The 27304-nt window shown below is 40.3% G+C and overlaps 2 protein-coding genes and 1 long non-coding RNA gene across 5 annotated transcripts in view; 1 reads left to right on the top strand and 2 right to left on the bottom strand.

Moving 5' to 3' along the window:
* WDHD1 (WD repeat and HMG-box DNA binding protein 1) overlaps positions 1–9951 on the bottom strand; it is a 68535-nt gene extending 58584 nt beyond the window's left edge. For both annotated transcript variants that reach the window (XM_053595307.1, XM_053595308.1), the window contains exon 1: positions 9615–9951. In XM_053595307.1, coding sequence (XP_053451282.1) covers positions 9615–9691 — 77 coding nt within the window. In that variant the 5' untranslated portion in view covers positions 9692–9951. The remainder of the gene's footprint in view (positions 1–9614) is intronic.
* Positions 9952–10091: 140 nt separating this feature from the next.
* SOCS4 (suppressor of cytokine signaling 4) overlaps positions 10092–27304 on the top strand; it is a 119676-nt gene continuing 102463 nt past the window's right edge. Inside the window, exons 1-2 of one of the 2 annotated variants that reach the window (XR_008380539.1) lie at positions 10092–10316; positions 18502–20714. Coding sequence is in view for 1 of the 2 variants with exons in the window: in XM_053593054.1 (XP_053449029.1) it covers positions 18595–19917 (1323 nt within the window). In the remaining variant the exon portion in view is untranslated. Of the gene's footprint in view, positions 10317–18501; positions 25530–27304 lie in introns of those variants that run through there. The other variant, XM_053593054.1, reaches the window with a different exon arrangement.
* LOC128587175 (uncharacterized) lies at positions 24104–26753 on the bottom strand. The gene is made up of 2 exons (XR_008380543.1): positions 26311–26753; positions 24104–25799 (listed from the first exon to the last, which is right to left on the bottom strand). It is a non-coding gene; the product is annotated as an uncharacterized LOC128587175 (long non-coding RNA).

The raw sequence follows: 27304 nt of genomic DNA, 5'->3' as shown, positions 1-27304 counted from the left end.
GATGTTAGATCCATGTCATCCGGGGGTTTTTAAGTAGAAAATTAGTCAGATTATGGGGCGGCACCTGTGGCTCAGTGAGTAGGGCGCTGGCCCCATATGCTGAGGGTGGCGGGTTCAAACCCAGCCCCGGCCAAACTGCAACAAAAAAAAATAGCCGGGCGTTGTGGTGGGCGCCTGTAGTCCCACTTGGGAGACTGCTTGGGAGGCTGAGGCAAGAGAATCGCGTAAGCCCAAGAGTTAGAGGTTGCTGTGAGCCATGTGACGCCACGGCACTCTACCGAGGGCGGTACAGTGAGACTCTGTCTCTACAAAAAAAAGCAAATTAGTCAGATTAATTCCTATAACAGTTTAATTTTCCCTTCAGTTCATAAAAACAAAGTAAAGCTTCTGGAGGTTCATTCTATTTAAAGTGAAACATCTGACATTCATTTAAAAATTTTGATGCTGGGAGACCAGTTTTGACACACAGGGTAAGTGGATAGCCACTTCAGCAGTGATTCCAGCAACAAGCACTTCCCTGAGAAAGCTTCTGCTCATCCACAGGCACAAGAACTTAAAGAGCAAGAGGAAGTGAAAGGAAAATTAGGGCAAGTAAACAGATAAAAGAAATCACTGATGAGGAAGAATCAGCAGAAAACTCCAGGCAACATGAAGAACCAGTCCAGAACTACCCCACCAAGGGACCATGAGGTAGCTACGGCAGAGGATTCCACCTATACAGAAATGTTAGGAATGACAGAAAGGGAATTTAGAATACACATGTTGAAAACAATGAAGGAAATGATGGAAACAATGAAGGAAACTGCTAATAAAGTGGAAAATAACCAAAAGGAAATTCAAAAACAGAATCAAATAAGAGATGAACGATATGAAGAATATAAAAAGGATATAGCAGAGCTGAAGGAAATGAAACAGTCAATCAGGGAACTTAAAGACGCAATGGAAAGTATCAGCAACAGGTTAGACCATGCAGAAGAAAGAATTTCAGAGGTAGAAGACAAAGTTTTTGAGATAACTCAGATAGTAAAAGAGGCAGAAAAGAAGAGAGAGAAAGCAGAACGTTCACTGTCAGAATTATGGGACTTTATGAAGCGTTCCAACATACGAGTTATAGGAATTCTAGAAGGGGAAGAAGAATGCCCCAGAGGAATGGAAGCCATACTAGAGAATATTATAAAAGAAAATTTCCCAAATATCACCAAAGATTCTGACACACTGCTTTCAGAGGGATATCGGACCCCAGGTCGCCTCAACTCTAACCGAGCTTCTCCAAGACACATTGTGATGAACCTTACCAAAGTCAAGACAAAAGAAAAGATTCTGCAAGCTGCCAGGAGTAAGCGCCAGTTGACCTACAGGGGCAAATCCATCAGATTGACCGCAGACTTCTCTAATGAAACTTTCCAAGCAAGAAGACAATGGTCATCTACCTTTAATCTTCTTAAACAGAACAATTTTCAGCCCAGAATTCTGTACCCTGCTAAGCTAAGCTTCAAAATTGACAGAGAAATCAAATCATTTACAGATATACAAACATTGAGGAAATTCGCCACAACAAGACCAGCTCTACAGGAAATACTTCAACCTGTTCTGCACACTGACCACCACAATGGATCAGCAGCAAAGTAAGAACTCAGAAATTAAAGGACAGAACCTAACCTCCACACTGATGCAAAAGATAAAACTAAGCAATGGACTCTCACAAAATAAGACGAATAGAATACTACCACACTTGTCAATTATCTCAATAAATGTTAATGGCTTGAATTCCCCACTGAAGAGACATAGATTGGTTGACTGGATTAAAAAACACAAGCCATCCATTTGCTGTCTGCAAGAAACACACCTGGCTTCAAAAGACAAATTAAAGCTCCGAGTCAAGGGTTGGAAGACAATTTTTCAGGCAAATGGAATTCAGAAGAAAAGAGGAGTTGCAATCTTATTTTCAGACACATGTGGATTTAAAGCAACTAAAGTCAAAAAAGACAAAGATGGTCACTTTATATTGGTCAAGGGAAAAATACAACAAGAAGACATTTCAATTCTAAATATTTATGCACCCAATTTAAATGCTCCCAGATTCTTGAAGCAGACCTTACTCAGTCTGAGCAATATGATATCTGATAATACCATCATAACAGGGGACTTTAACACTCCTCTTACAGAGCTGGACAGATCCTCTAAACAGAAATTAAACAAGGATATAAGAGACTTAAATGAGACTCTAGAACAACTGTGCTTGATAGACCAATATAGAACACTCCATCCCAAAGATAAAGAATATACATTCTTCTCATCACCCCATGGAACATTCTCCAAAATTGATCATATCCTGGGACACAAAACAAATATCAACAGAATCAAAAGAATTGAAATTTTACCTTGTATCTTCTCAGACCATAAGGCACTAAAGGTGGAACTCAACTCTAACAAAAATGCTCGACCCCACCCAAAGGCATGGAAACTAAACAATCTTCTGTTGAATAACAGATGGGTGCAGGAAGAAATAAAACAGGAAATCATTAACTTCCTTGAGCATAACAACAATGAAGACACAAGCTACCAAAACCTGTAGGATACTGCAAAAGCAGTTTTGAGAGGAAAATTCATCGCTTTAGATGCCTACATTCGAAAAACTGAAAGAGAGCACATCAACAATCTCACAAGAGATCTTATGGAATTGGAAAAAGAAGAACAATCTAAGCCTAAACTCAGTAGAAGAAAAGAAATATCCAAAATCAAATCAGAGATCAATGAAATTGAAAACAAAAGAATCATTCAGAAAATTAATGAAACAAGGAGTTGGTTTTTTGAAAAAAATAAATAAAATAGATAAACCATTGGCCAGACTAACGAGGAATAGAAAAGTAAAATCTCTAGTAACCTCAATCAGAAATGATAAAGGGGAAATAACAACTGATCCCACAGAGATACAAGAGATCATCTCTGAATACTACCAGAAACTCTATGCCCAGAAATTTGACAATGTGAAAGAAATGGATCAATATTTGGAATCACACCCTCTCCCTAGACTCAGCCAGGAAGAAATAGAGCTCCTGAACAGACCAATTTCAAGCACTGAGATCAAAGAAACAATAAAAAAGCTTCCAACCAAAAAATGCCCTGGTCCAGATGGCTTCACTCCAGAATTCTATCAAACCTTCAAGGAAGAGCTTATTCCTGTACTGCAGAAATTATTCCAAAAAATTGAGGAAGAAGGAATCTTCCCCAACACATTCTATGAAGCAAACATCACCCTGATACCAAAACCAGGAAAAGGAGAATTTCAGACCAATCTCACTCATGAACATAGACGCAAAAATTCTCAACAAAATCCTAGCCAATAGATTACAGCTTATCATCAAAAAAGTCATTCATCATGATCAAGTAGGCTTCATCCCAGGGATGCAAGGCTGGTTTAACATACGCAAGTCTATAAACGTTATCCACCATATTAACAGAGGCAAAAATAAAGATCACATGATCCTCTCAATAGATGCAGAAAAAGCATTTGATAAAATCCAGCATCCTTTTCTAATTAGAACTCTGAAGAGTATAGGCATAGGTGGCACATTTCTAAAACTGATTGAAGCTATCTATGACAAACCCACAGCCAAGATTTTACTGAATGGAGTAAAACTGAAAGCTTTTCCTCTTAGAACTGGAACCAGACAAGGTTGTCCTCTGTCACCTTTACTATTCAACATAGTGCTGGAAGTTCTAGCCAATACAATTAGGCAAGACAAGGAAATAAAGGGAATCCAAATGGGAGCAGAGGAGGTCAAACTCTCCCTCTTTGCTGACGACATGATCTTATACTTAGAGAACACCAAAGACTCAACCACAAGACTCGTAGAAGTCATCAAAAAATACAGTAATGTTTCAGGATATAAAATCAATGTCCACAAGTCAGTAGCCTTTGTGTACACCAATAACAGTCAAGATGAGAAGCTAATTAAGGACACAACTCCCTTCACCATAGTCTCAAAGAAAATGAAATACCTGGGAATATACCTAACGAAGGAGGTGAAGGACCTCTATAAAGAAAACTATGAAATCCTCAGAAAGGAAATAGCAGAGGATATTAACAAATGGAAGAACATACCATGCTCATGGATGGGAAGAATCAACATTGTTAAAATGTCCATACTTCCCAAAGCAATCTACCTATTCAATGCCATTCCTATCAAAATACCAACATCGTACTTTCAAGATTTGGAAAAAATGATTCTGCGTTTTGTATGGAACCGGAAAAAACCCCGTATAGCTAAGGCAGTTCTCTGTAACAAAAATAAAGCTGGGGGCATCAGCATACCAGATTTTAGTCTGTACTACAAAGCCATAGTGCTCAAGACAGCATGGTACTGGCACAAAAACAGAGACATAGACACTTGGAATCGAATGGAAAACCAAGAAATGAAACTAACATTTTACAACCACCTAATCTTTGATAAACCAAACAACAACATACCTTGGGGGAAAGACTCCCTATTCAATAAATGGTGTTGGGAGAACTGGATGTCTACATGTAAAAGACTGAAACTGGACCCACACCTTTCCCCACTCACAAAAATTGATTCAAGATGGATAAAGGACTTAAACTTAAGGCATGAAACAATAAAAATCCTCCAAGAAAGCATAGGAAAAACACTGGAAGATATTGGCCTGGGGAAAGACTTCATGAAGAAGACTGCCATGGCAATTGCAACAACAACAAAAATAAACAAATGGGACTTCATTAAACTGAAAAGCTTCTGTACAGCTAAGGAGACAATAACCAAAGCAAAGAGACAACCTACACAATGGGAAAGGATATTTGCATATTTTCAATCCGACAAAAGCTTGATAACTAGGATCTATAGAGAACTCAAATTAATCCACATGAAAAAAGCCAACAATCCCTTATATCAATGGGCAAGAGACATGAATAGAACTTTCTCTAAAGACGACAGACGAATGGCTAACAAACACATGAAAAAATGTTCATCATCTCTATATATTAGAGAAATGCAAATCAAAACAACCCTGAGATATCATCTAACCCCAGTGAGAATGGCCCACATCACAAAATCTCAAAACTGCAGATGCTGGCATGGATGTGGAGAGAAGGGAACACTTTTACACTGCTGGTGGGACTGCAAACTAGTACAACCTTTCTGGAAGGAAGTATGGAGAATCCTCAAAGCACTCAAGCTAGACCTCCCATTTGATCCTGCAATCCCATTAATGGGCATCTACCCAGAAGGAAAGAAATCCTTTTATCATAAGGACACTTGTACTAGACTGTTTATTGCAGCTCAATTTACAATCGCCAAAATGTGGAAACAGCCTAAATGCCTACCAACCCAGGAATGGATTAACAAGCTGTGGTATATGTATACCATGGAATACTATTCAGCCATTAAAAAAAATGGAGACTTTACATCGTTCGTATTAATCTGGATGGACGTGGAAGACATTATTCTTAGTAAAGCATCACAAGAATGGAGAAGCATGAATCCTATGTACTCAATTTTGATATGAGGACAATTAATGACAATTATGGTTATGGGGGGGGATACAGAAAGAGGGAAGGAGGGAGGTGGGTGGGGCCTTGGTGTGTGTCACACTTTATGGGGGCAAGACATGATTGCAAGAGGGACTTTACCTAACAATTGCAATCAGTGTAACCTGGCTTATTGTACCCTCAATGAAAAAAAAAAAAAAATTTTGATGCTGAAGATTAAATTCTCAATTTTTAGCAATAATACAAATTTTGGTAGAGCACAATAACAAAAGGAAAAAAAAATGTTCTTGGGTGGTGCCTGTGGCTCAAGGAGTAGGGCGCTCGCCCCATATGCCGGACGTGGCGGGTTCAAACCCAGCCCTGGCCAAAAACTGAAAAAACAAAAAAATGTTCTTGACTATATTAAGAAATCTATGAATCACATAAATACTTCGAATGTTAATTTGTGACTGTGCCCAAATGGGCTGTGAGATAAGGATGACAAGAAGCCATACTTATCAAATTTTCAGATAATTATATTCAGAATAATTGAACAACAAAACTTTTGTAACAAACTTATGTTAAAAACACAAAAATACTGACTTCCACAGAGTGATGAGATGGTAGATGTGTTGGATTACGAAGTAAAATTAAAATGACTTTAAGCTATGTTAATTAGTAGGATGTAAGCACTCTAATTTGTACAAATATTCAACACAGTGAATTCCACAAAGGCATAAATGTATTCATAATCTATGTATATATGACTTAATTTAAAAAAAAAGCACAAAAGGGTGGCGCCTATGGCTCAAGGAGTAGGGCGCCGGTCCCATATGCCGGAGGTGGTGGGTTCAAACCCAGCCCTGGCCAAAAAAAAAGCACAAAAATAGTAGCATTACAGGATGTGTTTTCTTCTTCTGACATCAGATTTTTAAAATCTTTGAGCCTTTGAAGAGTGATTTTATAAAACAATCCAAGTTTCCTATAATGATGGTATTATCATTATCAGAAACAAGTCCTCTAACTCATCATTTCATTTAGTTCAAAACGGTAAGAAATCTATCTTCATTCAAAGCATTCAACTTAAGCCTTTGAAACTTTTAGTGAAATGCAATTAAGGAAAATAAACCTTATGCACAGGACTACACTGAAATTTCTCCCTACAAAAACAAGTATGAATTGAATAAATTGTACATGAAAAGCTGAAATGGTGAATAATTTAATTTTGAAATTCTGTAATTGCACTTTGGAATTATACTGACCTGTGGGAAAAATCTTTTGACAGAACCCCTATCTTTAATTGTATACATTTATGTTCTGTACCAAAATGAAATGAAATAATGTAGGTTTAAAATCTATGAAACATGGCTCTGCACCTGTGGCTCAAGCGGCTAAAGCACCAGCCACATACACCTGAGCTGGCGGGTTCAAATCCAGCCTGGGCCCACCAAACAACAATGACGGCTGTAACCAAAAAATACCGGGCCATATGTGGCAGGCGCCTGTAGTCCCAGCTACTTGGGAGGTGGAGGAAGGAGAATCGCTTGAGCCCAGAAGTTGGAGGCTGCTTTGAGTTGTGATGCAACGGCCCTCTACCCAGGGTGACAGCTTGATGCTCTGTCTCAAAAAAATAAACAAAAAAAAAAAAAACTAAGATCTGTGAAACATTCAAAAGAATCATAGACAGCTCAATATATTTTATCTTTAAAAATACTGAAGGCTCGGCGCCTGTGGGTTAAGCGGCTAAGGCGCCAGCCACATACACCTGAGCTGGCAGGTTTGAATCCAGCCCAGGCTTGCCAAACAACAATGACGGCTGCAACCAAAAAATAGCTGGGCGTTGTGGCAGGAGCCTGTAGTCCCAGTTACTTGGGAGGCGGAGGCAGGAGAATCGCTTGAGCCCTGGAGTTGGAGGTGCTGTGAGCTGTGATGCCAGAGCACTCTACCCAGGGCAACAGCTTGAGGCTCTGTCTCAAATATATACTGAAGATGCCGCTCACCTATAGCTCAGCGGCTAGGGTGCCAGCCACATACACCAGAGCTGGCGGGTTGGAAGGCAGCCCGGGCCTCCCAAACAACAATGACAACTACAATCAAAAAGTAGCTGGGCCTTGTGGTGGGCGCCTGTAGTCCCAGCTACTTGGGAGGCTGAGGCAAGAGAATCGCTTAAGCTCAAGAGTTTGAGGTTGCTGTGAGCTGCAAAGGCACTCTACTGAGGGTGACCAAGTGAGATTCTGTTTCCAAAAAGAAAAAAAAATTGAAGATGCTGTCTCCAAAAAGAAAAAAAAAAAAATATTGAAGATACTATCATTGAAGAAGGGTATTCTGAATAGAGATAAAAATACAGAACCCATAAAAATACCAAAGCTAAAATATTTAGTATTTCAATTAAAACAAATTGTGATCCTTCCAGTTAGCAGAATTTGCTCTGAGCTTGCCAAATATCTAACAAGAGTATTTTCTCAGTGAAAAATGTTATATTCTTTTTTTTTCCACTTTACATATCATTAGTTTATTTGTTTGTATTCTTTTTTTTTTTAATTGTTGGGGATTCATTGAGGGTACAATAGACCAGGTTACACTGATTGCATTTGTTAGGCAAAATGAAAAATGTTATATTCTAAAGAAAAGAATTAAAGATCTCACTTCAAATTTATTCAACATAATATGCAACTATTAAAAGTAACACTATTAAAATAATACACCTTTCAGAAAAATAGCAATACTATGAGACAGGCTAAAAAACTTATTAAAGTACATAAACAGGTACCATCATCTACTTATGTTAATGTTTAGAAACCAATATGTATAAAAAAACTTTTAGTTTTTCTTAAGTAAATTTTGCTAATGTACATATTTCTAGAAAACTACATCTTTGTTTTCAAATTTCCAAAGTTATTGGCATAAGGGTGTTATTGTAACCACCTATTTTGAAGTCTTTAGTTTTTTGATTCCTAATATTGTTTTACTTGTGCCTTCTTTTTTAAATTCACGAGTCTTGCTAATACTCTGTACCACTATTATAGTTTCTACACCTCCCCCACCAAAAAAACAGACTTCAGATATTAGATGTATGGGATTTGCTTTAAAATAATAAAGTAAGGGCTGGGCGAGATGGCTCACCCCTGTAATCCCAGTACCCTGGGAAGCCAGGGCAGGTGGATCACTTGAGCTTACAAGTTTGAGACCAGCCTGAGCAAGAGTGAGAACCTGTCTCTAAATAAATAAAGAAAGAAAGAAAAAGCCAGGCATTGTGGTGTGCACCTGTAGTCCCAGCTACTTGGGAGGTTGAGGCAAGAAGATCACTTGAGCCCAGGAGTTTGAGGTTGCTGTGAGCTATGAAGCCACAGCACTCCAGCCACGGTGACAGGGTGAGACAAACAAAAACCAAAAAAACCCAGGCCATTCAGACAGCGTTCGCTGCTCCCTATTCTCTGCAATCCCCTCCCCAGGAAATAGTTGACACATAATTCCTGACCCGCTGCTGAAAAAAGGGAGGGGAAAAGAAAGAATATTACAGGCTGAGGCAAGAGGATAACTTGAGCCCAAGAGTTTGAGGTTGCTGTGAGCTATGACACACAGTACTCTACTGGGGGCAAGAAAGTGAGACTCTGTCTCAAAAAAAAAAAAAAATACTAACAATAATAAAATAAGGAATAAAAGTGTGACTAACCTTAAGCCAAACCCTAACCGACTGGACAGTACTGCACAGGAATGGGTGTATAGGGTGAAAGGGACCACGAAAATACCACTGTTTAGGAATCAAGCAGAGAAAAATAAGTTTTAAAAAGCCAGAAAATTAAAAAAAAAGCAAAAAAAAAGGAAATAGAATCACGAAAGCCCAGGGAGGAAGACCCCATACCCAACAGAACAGGCCTCTGTGTCTGACAGGTGAGCAGGATGCAGTGACCCGACAGCATTCCCCTGACACGCAGAGAAGGGGGACCCGGGACAGAGGCGCGCACCTTCCCGCTGCTCCGGAAGATTTCGACCGGTCTGTATCAAACAATAAACCTGGGGAAAGGTCTCTGCCGCTTCCGACGTTATCGCTACCCTTCTCTACCTGCGGGAGTCCCTCCCGGGCGACCGCACCTGCCACGCGCCCGACACGCCTTCCGGAGACACTTACCTCCCGGAGTCGTCGAAGCAGACGTCCGTGTGCCCCTCCGTGTGCCCGTACCGCATGGGCTTCTGCGCGGCCGGCATCTCTCCCGCTTCAACGTTTTATACCAGCTCGTCTTATTATTCCAACGGAGAGAAACGCCGCCGGGTCTCCTCCCGAGCACGCCCTCCACGCCAGCGGCACCAGCAGAATAAAGCAGAAAGTCCGTCAGACGACAACCCGGGAAGGGAACACGCTTCTTGGTGGGCGCCGGCAGAAACAACGAGGACTCGCCCGGGGGACCGAGTCTCCCCGGCTGAGGGAAGACCTGCGGATGCCCACGCTCAGCCTCTTCCCGCGCTCGAGCGCGTTCGCCACACTGCGCTTGCGCCGCCACGCCCCCCGGCGCGGGTTCCGATGGCCGTCGCAGAGCGGTGGCGTCACTGCGCGCCCTCCGCGTGGAGGAGGGGTCGGCTACGGAAGGGGGCGGGGGAAGGAAAGGACCTGGACACGGAAGTGGTGGCGGCGCCTCGACGCGGGCGGAGGCAATGACCGCGACGCCTCAGATGAGGACGGAGCGCCGTGGGGAGGGTAGGGGTTGCAGAGAGGCCTCCACCTTTTAGGACCCGCGCGAGGTGCAGGGATGGCTGGGCCTCCCCTCTCCGCTTCCGCGAGTGCCCGGAGTGACGGCGACGGTGATGGTGGCGGTTACTCGACAGCCCCCGGGAGGTGAGTGCGGGGACGGCGGCCGCTGCCTGCCTTGCAGGCCGGGCCTTGCTCCTGCCCTCCGGGCTCTTCTCCCGGGCAGCCATATCTGGGTCTCCGAACGGATCCAGCCCATCCTTGGACCCCGGTTAGGGACTACTGGGAGCATCTTCTTTGGAAAGAAAGAAAACGAGATCTTTTCGAACCTCTGATCTTCGCATCCTTCGTGCCCTCACCTTAGGAAAGACGTAATTTCAGTTCAAGTTGTTTGCTTTCGGTCCCTAGAAGTGTGGGGTGTATGTACATTATAGTTTATTCCTTTCGACTCTGTCTAGATATCCTTTGAGAAAAAAAGTAACTCGTGTTTAGATCCCACCTTAGGTTTACAGAAGTGCATATTTAGGTTCAAAAAAGAGAACTAAACTCTTGTTGAATACTTCATTTGGTCCTTGTAGTCTCTGCTAAGACCTTGGCCGTTAACTTTATGGTTCTCCGTGTCTCCTTTTTCTCCATATTGGTAGACCATTCTCTGATGCTCTTTCATTTATCTTTGATAATTTTTATGAGTTTTTGTGACACTACCTTCCACTTTCAATCAGACTTACGTTACGACCTACGTCAGACTCTTCCGTTGTGATTTCTCTATCGTCTTTCAGTCTAGTTCATTGTGAAAAGTTGCAAGCACACGTACAAACCGTGGTGTTCTGACAGTGGTGGCATTGTGAAAAGCATTGTTTTTAGTACCAGGGTTCCCGGTCGGCTTGCTAAACACCTAGGTTTGTATTTTAGTGAAGAGGAAGAGTGATTGGTTCAAAAAGAACGTGGAATTTTTGGAAAAATGACCTACTATTGATTTCCCACTAGAGCAAAGATGTCCTGAAATGATGCTTTCTGAGTAACCTAATTTTATTTTGTACATCACTGGTTTTTTTAATAGAGTGATTTGTAATTTTTTTGTCCAAGTAACTTGAATACCATCAGAGTAAAGTATGAGGTTCTAGATGAACTCTAATAATATTCGTCTCTATGATAATAAACCATGATGAGATTTCAGTGTAGTACCACCCAGAATAGTGAAGAAGAATCTCAGCATAAGCATTGTAGCTGTAAAATGCCTTAGCTGTACATAGTAACATCTATGCTGTCATGGGACTTTAAAACTATGATTGGTGTCCATGCATCTGTCCTTTCTCTCTGACATTTTCTGTTATCAATTAAGCCATTTGATTCATAGATTAAAGAAAAAATTCCTTTGCAAATTTTACATGTACAGAAAAAGCTTGGACCTTACAGAGTTCAACAGTCCTAAGTTTTCATGTTGATTCTTGACACATTGTGTGACCTTGAGTATGTTTCTTTACTTTCCTCAAAGTTGGATTCCTTGTCTTCAAAATGGAGAATGATACTTCTCTCAAATTGTTAAAATACATAGGAGATGCTTATGGATGTGTAAAACTTGTTATTAATTTCTGATATTATTGGGGTACTTTTGGTGATTTCCTTTAAAGCAGGGTTTGTTTAATTATCCATCAAAAAAAATTTTTTTTTTTTTTTTTGTAGAGACAGAGTCTCACTTTATGGCCCTCGGTAGAGTGCTGTGGCCTCACACAGCTCACAGCAACCTCCAACTCCTGGGCTTAAGCGATTCTCTTGCCTCAGCCTCCCGAATAGCTGGGACTACAGGCGCCTGCCACAACGCCTGGCTATTTTTTGGTTGCAGTTTGGCTGGGGCCGGGTTTGAACCCGCCACCCTCAAAATATGGGGCCGGCGCTTTACCGACAGCCACAGGCGCCACCCATCCATCAAAAATTTTTAAATATTGGCGGCGCCTGTGGCTCAAGGGGTAGGGCGCCGGTCCCATATGCCGGAGGTGGCGGGTTCAAACCCAGCCCCGGCCAAAAAAAAAAAAAAAATTTTAAATATTAAAAGATATATTCTTGTCTTTGCCAGTATAATATGTTTTCATAATTCCATTTGTTTCGGGTGAATGCTGACCAATTGTAATGACTTTAGCAAGTTTATGGTCTTGTTGACGGAAATAGATATTCAAACAATGTATACAAAATTATAATGCAGCAGTGAAACGTGTAATTTAAATATTAGCAAAATTGGTTAGTGAAGATAACGTAGCTCTTTAAATAGAAATCAGTATAGCTGTCACTTAACATGAGTGTCAGAAATTTACCCATAGATTTAATCATTGTTAATAGTGCATCCCTCATGGATAAGGGTAGCTGTATGTACTGACTGATAAGATACAATTGCAGTGAAAGTTAGCATTGCCCTGTTAAAGCATTCCTAGAGTCACAGTGTTGGTTTCAAGAGCAATGGGGTAAAAAGGCATGGGGATGCATCACCATTTACTGAGGGTGGTGTTGTCTGAACAAGAGCATATAATCTTACAGTTTGTCCAACAGGATATACCAGTATTGCCTTATGGAAGGAGGTTGTTGTTGTTGTTAAGGATATACCAGTATTGCCTTATGGAAGGAGGTGGTTGTTGTTGTTTTGAGACAGAGTCTCAAGCTGTCGCCTGGGTAGAGTGCTATGGCATCATAGCTCACAGCAACCTTTAACTTTTGGGCTCAAAAGCTCCTCTTGCTTCAGTTTTTCCTTTTTTTTTTTAGTAGAGATGGGGTCTTGCCTTTTCTTCAGGCAGTTCACCTGCCGCAGCCTCCCAGAGTGCTAGGATTACAGGTATGAGCCACTGCACCTGGCTCCATTGGAAGTTTTTAAAAATGTTTTTTCAAGGCCGGGGTGGTGGCTCATGCCTGTAATCCTAGCACTCTAGGAAGCAGAGGCAGATGGATTGCCTAAGCTCACGAGCCAGAGCGAGACTTAATCTCCTAAAAAAAAAAAATAGCTGGGTGTTGGTGGCAGACATCTGTAGTCTCAGCTACTCGGAAGGCTAGGCAAGAGAATTGCTTGAGCCCAAAAATTTGAGGTTGCTGTGAGCTGTGACAGTACGGCACTCTACTGAGGGTGACAAAGTGAGACTCTCCAAAAAAAAAATTTTTTTTGGTTTTTCAGTAAAATATGTACTTGGTTTAAAAATCACTAATTCTGTGAAACAGAAGAGAATGTAGCAATAGCTGAAAACAAAGTATTAATAAAATTGAAGACAGCTTAGAAATCTGAAGGTTTTTATATCTCTGAATGTGTCCTGAAACTTAGTAGCCTGTGTAATTTATTTTTGGGGTTAAATAATACTTGTATATGTATAAACTTCATATGGTATGAAAGGAACAGTGAAAGTCCCCTTCCTCCTGGACTCCAGGCCACCTAGTTCCCCTGACAAAAGACAGCCAGTACTTGATTCTTGTGTTACAATGATACTAGATGCTTACCAAAGCAAAACAGAGGTAATCAATGTTTTATAGATGGAAACAAGTAAGGCTCAGGAAGGTTGTGATTTATCTAAAGTCACATACCTACCAATTGTCAAAGCTATAATATGAAAAAAACACAGGTCTTTTGTCTAAACCAGGGTAATGTATCACACTGCCTCTCTGAAGCTATTGCCACAAAACTTAGAATTTACTAAAACACATTAGAACATAAAAGCAGAGCAATAAAAGCAATTCTAGAGTCACTTTTTACTCATTTGTATGTGAAACTAACCGAACCTTAAATATAAGCATGTGTAGTTCTTACAAAGTGTTGAAAAGAATAATCTATGATCGGTTTAAAAAAAAAAAACCTGGGTGGCGCCTGTGGCTCAGTGAGTAGGGCGCCGGCCCCATATGCAGAGGGTGGCGGGTTCAAACCCAGCCCTGGCCAAATTGCAACAACAACAACAAAAAATAGCCGGGCGTTGTGGCAGGCGCCTGTAGTCCCAGCTGCTCAGGAGGCTGAGGCAAGAGAATCGCGTAAGCCCAAGAGTTAGAGGTTGCTGTGAGCTGTGTGATGCCACGGCACTCTACCTGAGGGCGGTATGTGAGACTCTGTCTCTACAAAAAAAAAAAATAAATAAATAAAATAAAATAAAAAACCTTGCCTACTTTAAGTTAGCTTGCAAGAAACTACAAATTCTCTCATTAAAGTTTTGGTTATTTATACTCAATATTTTTATAAAGAACTTAAAACTTTAAAACTTTTTGTCTCACTTGGTCACCCTCAGTAGAATGCTGTGGCATCTTAGCTCACCTCAACCTCAAACTCTTGGGCTCAAGCAATTCTCTTGGCTCAGCCTCCTGAGTAGCTGGAACTGCAGGCACCCACCACAACACCCTTCTGGTTTTTTTTTTTGTTTAGCAGTCCCAGTTTGGGCCACCAGCCCCAGAGCATGTGGCCAGCTCCCTAACCACTGAGATACAGGCACCCAGTCTATTTTAAAACTTTTTTTTTTTCTTTTTGTGGTTTTTGGCCAGGGCTGGGTTTGAACCCGCCACCTCCGGCATATGGGACCGGCGCCCTACTCCTTGAGCCACAGGCACCGCCAACTTTAAAACTTTTTTTAAAAAAAACATTTAATTTCAGGAATAATATAAAGTGCTTTATAATATTTCCGAAATACTGGAGTCTCCTTGACTTTAGATTTTCAAGGTATGTTTTTGTGCAGATTTTCTAGCCCTAGATGCAGCCTTTGTTCTCTTTTTCTTAATTGTGCCAGTTTCTCACCTCTTATTTTTAGAAATTAGCTGCTTGTACATAAAAAGTTTTGGGTAATACTAGGAAACAGCTAATGCTTATTTTCATTAAGCTCAATATACATTGTTTTCATACATTTTAATCCTGGTAGTAAAAACAGGAGGTAGCTGGCATTCAGATTTCGCAGTGGGGAAAGTGACACTAAATGAGATTTTAAAAAGCAGATATCATACGTAAGGAGTGGCAAAGTCTGGATTTCAGCCCATGTTTGATGATTTAGCAGTTCATGCTGTTTCATCTGCACCATGCTTATTATCAGATGTGATACAATGAAAAAACTGTAGATTGTTAATTTTGTATGGATATTTAAAACTTTAACATTTTCTTTTTAGGTTAAATGGGTCTCACAGGTAAAACAAGTTCGAGGAAATAGACCAAAGTGTCAAAATTACTTGCCTGTAGGTAATGAAATTATAATCTTTTTCCTCTTTTTTAAACTTCTCTGAATAATCCATATAATATACATGTATAATGAGCATATATGGTGTATTTTTTGTTTTCCGTTTGTTTTTTTTTTTTTTTTTGAGACAGAATCTCACTGTGTTGCCCTTGGTAGAGTACTGTGGCATCATAGCTCACAGCAACCTCCAATTCTTGGGCTTAAGGGATTCTTTTGCTTCAGCCTCCCAAGTAGCTGAGTCTATAAGCACCCGCCACAACACCCAGCTATTTTTTTGTTGCGGTTGCCATTATTGTTTTAGCTGGCCTGGGAGGGTTCAAATCCGCCAGCCTTGGTGTATGTGGCCAGCGCCCTACCCACTGAGGTACGGCTACCACCATATATGGTTTTTATAATTAAAAAATTACAGACCTGGCTTGGCACCCATACGTAGCAAAGTGGTTACGGCACCAGCCACATACACCAAGGCTGAGCCAGGGCCAGCTAAACAATGACAACTGCAACATAAAATAGCCAGGTGTTGTGACAGATACGTGTAGTCCCAGTTACTTGGGAGGCTGAGGCAAGAGAATCACTTGAGCCCAAGAGTTTGAGGTTGCTGTGAGCTGTGACACCAGAGCACTCTACCCAGAGCAACATGATGAGACTCTGTCTCAAAAAATTACAGACCAGAAAGTAAATAAATCTAAATCTGTATTAAAGCTGTAAAAAAAAAAAAAAAAAAAAGAACAAGACCCAGTTTTCACTAAAAATAGAAAAATTCGCCAGGCATTGTGGCAAACACCTGTGATACTCGGTAGCCAGAGGCAAGAAGATTGCTTGAGCCCAAGAGTTTGAGGTTGCTGTGAACTATAAACTTCCTTTTTAGACATTTGCCTCTTGCTCATTAAGAAATAATGATTTAAAAAAAAAAAAATGTGACTGTGTTCTCCACAGGCAGTGTAGCCTAGCTTCCTTCATTAAAAATAAATCATTGACTCAAGAGCCAAAGCAGCCTTCTCCCAACTGATTCTTTCACCTTTCAAAAACAAGAACAGGCTCGGCGCCTGTAGCTCAGTGAGTAGGGAGCCAGCCACATACAGGCCACATACACCAAGGCTGGCGGGTTCCAGCCCAGCCCTGACCTGCTAAAAAACAATGACAACTGCAACAAAAACAACAAAAAATAGCTGGGCGTTGTGGCAGGCGCCTGTAGTCCCAGCTACTTGGGAGGCTGAGGCAAGAGAATCACTTAAAGCCAAGAGTTTGAGGTTGCTGTGAGCTGTGATGCCACAGCACTCTACCGAGGACAACATAGTGAGACTGTCTCAAAACAAACCAGCTTTGCAGCTACCATCAAAGATCTTTGGTTAGACAACTCTTTCACACTATCATCTTTGGTTTCTGTGTCCCATAAAATGGGTGATAATACTAGCTCATCATTTTGTTTCTTCTATTTCATTTATACAAAGTGTGTATAAAATTCCAAGAGTTAATGAAAGGCTATCTGGAACAACAACTTTAGATTCAGAACCCAACACCTTTTTATACATTCAGATTTTACATGTATAGGAAAGACACCAAGTCACCTTTTTTTTTTTTTTTTTTTGAGACAGAGCCTCAAGCTGTTGCCCTGAGTAGAGCACTGTGGCATCACAGCTCACAGCAACCTCCAACGCCTGGGCTTAAGCGATTCTCCTGCCTCAGCCTCCCAAGTAGCTGGGGCTACAGGCGCCCTCCACAACGCCCGGCTATGTTTTGGTTGTAGTTGTCATTGTTGTTTGGCAGCCCGAGTTGAATTCAAACCCACCAGCTTCAGTGTATGTGGCTGGCACCCTAGCCACTTGAGCTACAGACGCCGAGCCCCATCTGTGAGTGATTATTAGCACCATCAGTCTCTGTGGAACTCCTGTCTTTCACATTGTGAATGTCGTGGAGTTTGCCAGCTTCATAGGAAAAGCGTTGCCCTGCAGAAACTTACTTGCTATTTTCAAAGCATCAGGAACACAAGAGAGAATCTCTCCAGAGCTGTCAACTTGGCTTTTCATATGTGAAATTCTTTTGTCAGAGTGGGGACTGAAGGAAATAAAAATATTTTACCCCAAAATATGTTTCTTTCACGTATTTTGAGAGAGACATCAATCAGAAGCAACCCTGAAAGCTGTCTTTGGTAGGAGAGACTCACATCTCAAGGGAAAATATGCACTGATGGAACCAGGTTTCTCTTAGGCTTTCGCTTGTCCAGCTCTGGGAAAGATTAAATTAAGACTCCTTTATTAGGTTCTGAAGGAAACATTCTCCATCTGTTCTCTGTGTGGGCTGCTACTTGTGAGGGTTCATCTATATGACAATATCCCTTTGCTAGCCAAGCCGCTTCCTCTCTCTCTCCCACAACCTGTCTTACCACCATAACTTGTTTTTAGCCATGTTCTGGGCATTCATTCTTTCTGTAACCTCAAGATGGTATGTAAGTTTTCAAACTTCCCCTCCCCCAAAAAAAGTTTTCGAACCCATTGGAAGGTTGGAATAATCACACTGGTTCTCTCCTGTATGCACATTTAATAAACGTATGTCTTTTTTTCCATTAAAAAAAAAAAAGGAATACAAGTGAGTATATGTGTAAGATGCCAAATCTTTATCCAATTTTGCACATGATACTTTCTGAAAACTGCCTAGACTTAGACTCCACTGATAGTGGAGCAGACCAACTATTGCAATAAATTGACAACACTTGGGCGGCACCTGTGGCTCAGTCGGTAAGGTGCCGGCCCCATATACCGAGGGTGGCAGGTTCAAACCCAGCCCTGGCCAAACTGCAACCAAAAAATAGCCAGGCGTTGTGGCAGGCGCCTGTAGTCCCAGCTGCTCAGGAGGCTGAGGCAAGAGAATCTCTTAAGCCCAGGAGCTGGAGGTTGCTGTGAGCTGTGTGAGGCCACGGCACTCTACCGAGGGCCATAAAGTGAGACTCTGTCTCTACAAAAAATAAATAAATAAATAAATAAATAGACAACACTACATTGGGAGTACTTGCTCAGCATTTCTGCTGTTTGGTGGTGATTGTTTACAACTTAAAATCGTTCATATTCTAATCAATAGGAAAGTAAATAAAAGTAAATAAAAAACATGTAGTAACTATACCAGGTGGATGAAAAATGGCTAATGACTTTTTTCCCCCTTAGATAACATCCAGAAAATGCCCAGAAGAAACTTCCTGCTGGAAAAACTGAAAAAGAAGTATTTGTAACACTGGAATTTGTGGATAATTTGTCAAAATGGCAGAAAATAATGAAAATTATAGTAAAAATGTAGATGTCAGACCCAAAACCAGTCGAAGCAGAAGTGCTGACAGAAAGGATGGCTATGTGTGGAGTGGAAAGACGTTGTCCTGGTCAAAAAAGAGAGAGAGCTGCCCTGGTGCGGAGACGGTGAGTGCTGTGGAAAAAACGGAAGCTTCGTTAAGGAGCCAGGAAAGGCAGCACAGCTGTTCATCCCTGGGGTTGGATTTAGATCGTTCCTGTGGGCACAGATTTTTAGGCCGCTCTCTTAAACAGAAACTGCAAGATGCTGTGGGGCAGTGTTTTCCGATTAAGAACTGCAGTGGTAGGCATTCTTCAGGGCTTCCAGCGAAAAGGAAAATTCATATCAGGGAACTCATGTTAGAGGAGTGTCCTTTCCCACCCCGATCAGATTTAGCCTTTAGGTGGCATTTTATTAAACGACACACTGCTCCTATAAATCCCAAATCAGAAGAATGGGTAAGCACAGGCTTGTCTCAGGGTGAACCGAGAGCCGGGGAGCTAATACCCAGAAGAGAGGCGGAAGAGGACACAGACTGTCTCTCACAGACCAGCGTTCAGCCTTGTGTGGTAGCCACCAACACTGCCCCGTGTGGGGGTCCCCCACCTGGCTCTGTGATGAACCTGGTTTCAAATAACAGTGTAGAAGACAGTGATATGGATTCAGATGATGAAATCATAACACTTTGCACAAGTTCCAGGAAAAGAAACAAACCCAAATGGGAACTAGATGATGAAATCCTGCAGTTGGAAACACCTCCCAAGTATCATACCCAGATTGATTACGTCCACTGTCTTGTTCCAGACCTTCTTCAGATCAATAACAATCCCTGTTACTGGGGAGTTATGGATAAATACGCTGCTGAAGCCCTGCTGGAAGGAAAACCAGAGGGCACCTTTTTATTAAGAGACTCAGCACAGGAAGACTATCTATTCTCCGTTAGTTTTAGACGCTATAGTCGTTCCCTTCATGCTAGAATTGAACAATGGAATCACAACTTCAGCTTTGACGCACACGATCCTTGTGTCTTCCATTCTCCTGATATTACTGGGCTCCTAGAACATTATAAGGACCCGAGCGCCTGTATGTTCTTTGAGCCACTTCTGTCCACCCCATTAATCCGGACTTTCCCCTTTTCCCTGCAGCATATATGCAGAACAGTTATCTGTAACTGCACAACTTACGACGGCATCAATGCCCTTCCGATTCCTTCTTCTATGAAGTTATATCTGAAGGAATATCATTATAAATCAAAAGTTAGAGTACTCAGGATTGATGCCCCAGAACAACAATGCTAGGATACGACAAGGGAGGGGACGTGGCGATGATTGTATACATGTTTTCATTGAAGATTTTTTTATTATACCACTTAATTTTTCTACAAAGGCAGTGGAGTCTAAAATAAATCTCTGCCCTAAATTTTACTTCAAGACCAGGTTATTTTTTTTTTTATGATACATTGATTGTTTAAAGTTACACACTAGAGAGTAATAGTTATTTTTAACCAGATACTTGTTTTTTGTTTTTCCAAGTAGAATATATACTTAAACTTTTTATTTCCTTAATTTATATATGACCTAGGCATATTTGAACTTTGGTAGATATTGCCAATGCATTTGAATATTCTGTGTTTCATACTTTTCTTTAAAAAATAATCTATGTCCTTTCTTACATGTAAAATACTTTGTTAATATATGCCATCAGTATTTCTATATGTAAAATACAGTTTCCCCATCCTCCTTTTTGTTGTTTTAAATTCTTCAGTAAAGCTGAGAGCTGTAATTCACCATACTAATATAATTGACTTCTGTTAACTTACTAATAGGGATGTCAAAAGTAACAAAATGGTTTAAAGTCAAACTTGATCTGTTTTCATGTGAAATATAAGTATAAAGCAAGATGACTAAATTTGATTAATTTGGTCAATGAGAATCACAAGAAAACACGACAGTCTGGTGGTGCATTTTTCCTTCTGTAATGTGGCAGGGTTAGTTTTCTTGAAAACGTCTTTCAACCTGGAAGAGTTACCATCTTCAAAACAAAAATTGTGTTCCATTCTCACTGGAAGCATTAAGAACAATGATAAATACCATTAGTAGCTAGTAGTGACTAAAGCACTAAGGCAACTGTAGGGTTTTTCTGTATTAACTTATGAGCTGTTGCTTCTATTTAGCCCTTTTTAGAAACTTAGAGCCTGCTACTTTGGGGAAATTCCACAATTTTATAAGCAGCCAATATCCACTGGTAACCAAAGAGTACTTAAATCATTTTTCATTATTTTAAGTTGAATTTAAGTAAAGATTAAAGAAATAAACATGGAATTCAGTGTTCAGGAAATTCAATATTCTTTTTGATCTACAATTTCTTTTTTTTGGCTGGGGCTGGATTTGAACCCACCACCTCCGGCATATGGGACCAGCGCCCTCCTCCTTGAGCCACAGGCACCGCCCTGATCTACAATTTCTAAATAATTATTCCTGTCAGAATTAACTTGAGTCTGTTGTGGTTTGAAAAAAATGGAAAAGCCTTTTACAGCTATATGGCCTGTGCCATTCAGCACAAGTACGGACAGAAGGGGTAATATATTAAATTTGCTATCCCCAAGAACAGGGCAGCTTTTTCAGACACATCATTACCCCATTGTAACTAGTAAAGATAAATGGAATGGTACCCTTAACTTCTTTTTGAAAAGAATCAATGAATAGTAAATCTAGACATTGCTCAATTTTTTTTTTCTGGTGAGTTGTCTACCCCTCTATACAAATTGCCAGTTTTTTTCTTTGTCAGTTTCTCACTTTGTTGCCCAGACTAGCTCACAGCAACCTGCAACTCCTGGGCTCAAGCAATCTTCCTGCCTCAGCTTCCCAAGTAGCTGGGACTATAGGCACCAGCCACAATACCTGGCTGATTCTTCTACCTTTAATAGAGAAGGAGTCTCGCTCTTGCTCAGCCTGGTCTCAAACTCCTGAGCTCAAGCAATCCACCTGCCTCAGCCTCCCAGAGTGCTAGGATTACAGGCGTGAGCCACTGCGCCTGCCCCAAATGGGCACTTTTTTTTTTTTTTTTTGAGACAGAGTTTCACTTTGTCACCCTCCATAGAGTGCTATGGCATCGTAGCTCACAGCAACCTCCAACTCAAGTGATTCTCTTGCCTCAGCCTCCCAGTAGCTGGGACTATAGGTGCCCACCACAACGCCTGGCTATTTTTTTTAGAGACAGGATCTCTTGCTAAGGCTGGTCTGGAACCTGTGAGCTCAGGGCAATCCACCTGCCTTGGCCTCCCAGAGTGCCAAACTGGCATTTTTAATGTTAGAGTAGTTGATGCTAGTTAGGATGCCCTAACCCTAATTGATGCTAGTTTAGCTGTATTCTACTTGGATTTAAAGAAATGTGACTCATAAATCCCAAGTTAGAACAAATGTTATATTACCATTGCTTTTATGTGAAAGAGCATCTCCCTGGCTTGCAGTCCTGCTGTAAAGATGGCATTTTTCAGTAATAGCTTCAAAATAAATTTTTAGCAATTATTACAAAATTAAATCAGGAAATCCCTGTTACCATTATCTTCTAAAAAATTTTTTTCCTCAGTGATCTCAAGTTGTCTTGGTCTCAACGAGGGTTAGCCATGAAAATAGCACCCTCTCAACAGTGACGAGGCTCAGGATATCACAACACTAACGTCAGGATAAGGGTTTCTTCTAAAAATGATAAGAGTATTTACGTTTTACAAAGGCAGAAGTGTCTCGTACTACCTCATCTTTATTGTGGCACTTTTGTAGGTCACTGAGCTTATTGACTTATAAACCACTTCCTATATCCATATTTGGTGAAAGAAAATTAAATTGGTGTGGTAAGATTCTACCCATGATTATAGTTTTTTTATCAAAATTTGGTAAGACTTTCTGTTTCTGTGAAACAATTATTTTAAATATTTTTCCTTTAAAACAACTTTTTATCAATACAGAAAAACCTAACGATAAGTAGCTTATGGATATTCTGTTAAAGTGTAGTTTTATAAAGAAATAAAATATAATTGTGTTGTCTTTTATAGTAAAAATTAGTGTTTATATGAAAGTCAAGATTAAGTAGCTTTTAATCTAGTTCAGACTAATTGCTTGAGATATATTTCCTCTGGCTTTTTTATTTTTTCAACTTTAAGGTTTTAACACCTGTTAGCACTTTGGAAATACTGCCATGTGTAGCCTTGAAGTAGATGATCTAACAAATGAGAGCAGGAAAGAGACTCATTTACTCTGAAATGATGTGTATATTTCCTTTGGTATTTGTTATAAGGAAAAGAAACTTGGAAAGTAGAAATATAAAGATTTGAGAAGGGACTTGTTTACCAGGAAGGTAAAGAAGAGTGATACCTTTTTTAAAAACATTAGGATTGGAATTTAGAAAGGTTATCTCCTTTCTGTGTCTTTGTGAGGATATACTTGGAAGAACATACAGTATTCAGAAGTTAACTCATAAAAATATATTTACTGCACTGTAATTAAAAATGAGTAAATTTTGAGGGGACAGGGTGGGGAGATACAAATGTATCTAAATACCAGTTAAGTTTTGTAACTCTTAAAGTTGGACATTGGGAACATTTGAAAAGTGCAAATTCCAGAGTTGGGAAAGCATTCAGCATGGTGGACATGTGTAGGGCTTGTTGTTGAGAGAGGATGGAGCTAAAAGAAACAAGATAAAATATTAAAATTAAGAATTTAGACATTGCCACAGGGAAAAGCCTTGACAATGAAAGGGAACTACTTAATTGCTAAAAGCTAGTCTGGACCAGACACTTAACTGCACTTTGGGAATTATCCTGCACTAATCAGGAAATTTTCTATTCTTCTCTAAAGCTTTTCAGGATATAACCCCCTCTCCATTTTTTTTTTAACCTACAGCATCCTGATTGATACTGTAATTTCTGAGATACGCTGACATTTCTTCTTTTGTTGTTCTTTGAGCATTTTTGTATGAAGAGTTATATGTGATCTTTCTAAATAATCATGCCATTCACTTAAATAATTCATAGAGGGAATGGTTTAATTTAGGAAGACCTAACAGGAAGATTAAAGGAAGCTTTTAGCCCGTGGCAGGATTATTGATGTGGTGACCAAACCTGTGCTCTTTCCTGAGTTTCAGCTAATGGGCCACTGTGGTCAAAGAATGACTTCCAGTTGGAATTTTGGTTTCTTAATTATAAAGAATATAAAGAATGACTTAGTAATTAGAAATATTTTAAAAAGTAGAACAAATGTGGCAAATAAGACTCATATCATTATACAGATTCCATTTCTTTTTATAAGAAAAACACATAAGCCATTATCATTTATTCATGAGTCAAAACCATTAAGAAGCTAGATCAAATTATCAGCTTCCTGTCTCTGAAGTTTGGATCATTTTATAGATCCACATAATAGCTTCCTTCCTATGAAACAAAAACCTTGAGATCTCACTCTTTATAAATATACTCTTTTTATTAAAAAGAAAAAAATAAAATATTTGTCATTTTAACTATATCAGAACAATGAACAGCTTATATATTGATTTTAGTAGAGTAAATTTCACAGGAAATTAGACTTACGTAATTATAAGACATTTTTTGGAGACAATACAAAACAATGTCTAATGTAAAATAGTCTGTGTAATGTTAGGTAACTTAATGCCCAAATGAATAGATTTTTAGTCAAGCAAACTATTGTTTCTACTTTAGGAGAAAATAATCTTTACTGTTTTTAACAATCAGTTTTACATTCATTTTTATTTCTAAGGAAAGAAAAAAAGTTTTTATTAATGGCCTCCTAGAAATGAGCGGTGCCGCAAGAATCCACCTATATACTAATCCAATGCATTAAGAGATTGGACACAAAATGAAGGTAACTTTTTAAAATGGATTGTGTTGTAAGTGGAAATGTAGATTAATAGCTATAACCCAATAGAAAGATTCAGAGCACATGAATCCTATTTCAAATAAAGCCAAAGTCTAATTTACTTTCAGGCATCCTCAAACTTTTTAAACAGGGCCAATTCACTGTCCCTCAGACCGTTGGAGGGCCGGACTATAGTGTAAAAAAAAAAACTATGAACAAATTCCTATGCACATTGCACATATCTTATTTTGAAGTAAAAAAACAAAATGGGAACAAATACAATCACACCGCCTCATGTGACCCCCTGTGGGCCACAATTTGAGGACCCCTGTATCTGACTCATCCTTTGCCTTCATTTTCTACAAAATGTAGGTGTTAATACTTGTCGCCTGATTTCTGACAGCTAATTCTTCCATAAAAGGTGACTCTTGGAGCATACTTGAAAATAATTGCTGTACAGCATTAAGTATTAATTTGTCTTCAAAATGTCTCCTCAGTGGACCCTGCATAATCCCATTCATTTCCCTTAGTCTGTAATAAACTTTCTTGGCTTGATTTGATAGTAGAGATAACAATGCAATTTGAATTTATGGTTTAGATTCTGCAATTAGATGAACAATTCCAATTTCCTCCTACCTTTCATATGGTGTATGTAAAATTGATGTTTACCTATTTTTTTAAATTGATTACATTTGCAGGAAATAAAGTTAATCACATTTACCAGGTTATAATCAAATCTAAGCTTTCAGACCTGACAGCCATGGTGTAAAACTCAAGTTTACTCAAATTCTGCTGACTTTGCTAGAATTGGCTAACTTCTGTATACATAATAAGCCAAGAATAAAGTTGATAAATACTTGAAAATACATGGTTTGGTAACTTCACAAGGTTACTCTTCTTCAGGCTTGTCTGATCCATCCATAACCCCAAAAGTAGACTATTTCCACTTATATTTCTAATCTTTAAGTTGACTGTTTCTTGGATGTGAACTCAAATCTAAATAAATTTTCATTTGTTCTTAATTAAAACTTCATATATAAAATCCAAAGGCTTTGTGTCTTGTTTTAGAAATTTATGTCCTTACCTCACACCTTGAACTTAGAATCTTAAAGAGAGGAGTCGAAGTCTATATTCCTTCACCTGTTCTAATTTATGATCCACTCCTTTTAGTTTCCAGCCTGTATCAGTTTTCGTCTTCTACAAGCAAATGCTAAGGATGTGCAAGAGATTGAGGGGCTCACCACCTACGTAGGTTATCAGGGAAGGAAAGAGGAGGTGGGGAAGTCATCTTGTCACCTTGTAAATCTGACAACCTGTAAAAAAAAAAAAAAAGGCTGGAAGGGATGATTGATTAGAGCGGGCTACAGGCTGCAGTGTGGTTCTGAAAAAGGCCTAGACAAGGAGTTGCCCAAAGACAACCAGGAATGGCTGAGTCTAGAACCCTGCAGGCAGAGGAAGCAGGAGGAAATATCTCTGGTATACTGTGGGGGACCACGCTGCTCGGAGGGAAAATTTCATTAAAAGACTAGAAGATATTTTAGATGCAAAATTCTAAGATCACAACTGATGCAAAAAGACTGATGAACAAGATAATCAAAATTGTGAATCCGACCTGCCTGGCCTCCCACTGCCTGGGGCTTCCATGTGGCTCCAGGGCTGATTCATCCCTCCAGAAAGGGCCAGGCAGATCCTCTACACCAGTACTGTAATTTTACCTAGACTTATGCCCTTATCCAAAAATAGCGTCCTCTCCCGACTAGGTATTTGAAGTTCCTTTATTGCCCCTTTTTCGCTATCAGAAATTATGGGCGCTGTGGAACATACCCAGGGATGTCTTCAAGAAGTTCCTAGTTAGGCCAGGCGCGGGGGCCCACGCCTGTTATCCTCGCACTCCAGGAGGCCGAGCGGGTGGATTGCTTGAGCTCATGAGTCTGAGACCAGCCTGAGTAAAAGCGAGACCCCCGTCTCTGTTAAAAATAGAAAAACTGAGGCAAGAGGTTCGCTTGAGCCCAGGAGTTTGAAGTTGCTGTGAGCCATGACGGCACAGCACTCTACCACGGGTGGCAAAGTGAGAGACTGTCTCTAAAAAAAAAATTCATAGTTAAATGTCCACCCACTCACCCTTAATGGCTTACAGCAGCCAAATTTAAGTGTCTTACATACTTTGAAGATTTTTTTTTTTTTTTGCAGTTTTTGGCCGGGGCTGGGTTTGAACCCGTCACCTCCGGCCTATGGGGCCGGCAACCTACTCCTTTGAGCCACAGGCGCCGCCCTGAAGATATTTTTATATAAAAATATATCATGTATGTATTGTGCACACCATGTAATTATCATAACATTGTCATCACAATGGAGGTTCAGGTCATTCACGGCCGGGGTCGTGTGTTAATCACCCGGGCCCGACATAGGCACTTGATACCTTCAAAAATGAAGGTAAGCAGCGGACTCCGAGCTGCTGGGGACGGTGGGGCATCCCTTGAGCCCAGGAGGTCCGGGCCAGCCTCTCAAAAAAAGCAAAAATGCCCGAAATGAAAGCTCTCCTCCTTTGCGGGGGGGGCTGTGCAGGGAGGCAAAAAAACTAAAAAAAAACGTGGGGAGAAGTATGGATCAGGAAAAATCTGCCCAAGCAGCAAATAGCAATTTGTCAAGCCCTTGACAAAGGTCTTCCCTCTCCTGCCTTAATCCCGTCCCTCTGTCCAGTTTTGGCCCAGGGGTCCGGGCCCCGGGTTGGGCGGGAATCTGCATCCACTCCCAGCCTGCTCCAGGCCTAGCGAGAAAAGCCACTGAGCCTGAGGAATCCAGAATCTGCCCTCAAACC

Source organism: Nycticebus coucang, chromosome 6 (assembly GCF_027406575.1).
Source record: "Nycticebus coucang isolate mNycCou1 chromosome 6, mNycCou1.pri, whole genome shotgun sequence".
In the NCBI taxonomy this organism is placed as follows: Eukaryota; Metazoa; Chordata; class Mammalia; order Primates; family Lorisidae; genus Nycticebus; species Nycticebus coucang.
This window is presented reverse-complemented; position numbering and strand designations above follow the sequence as displayed.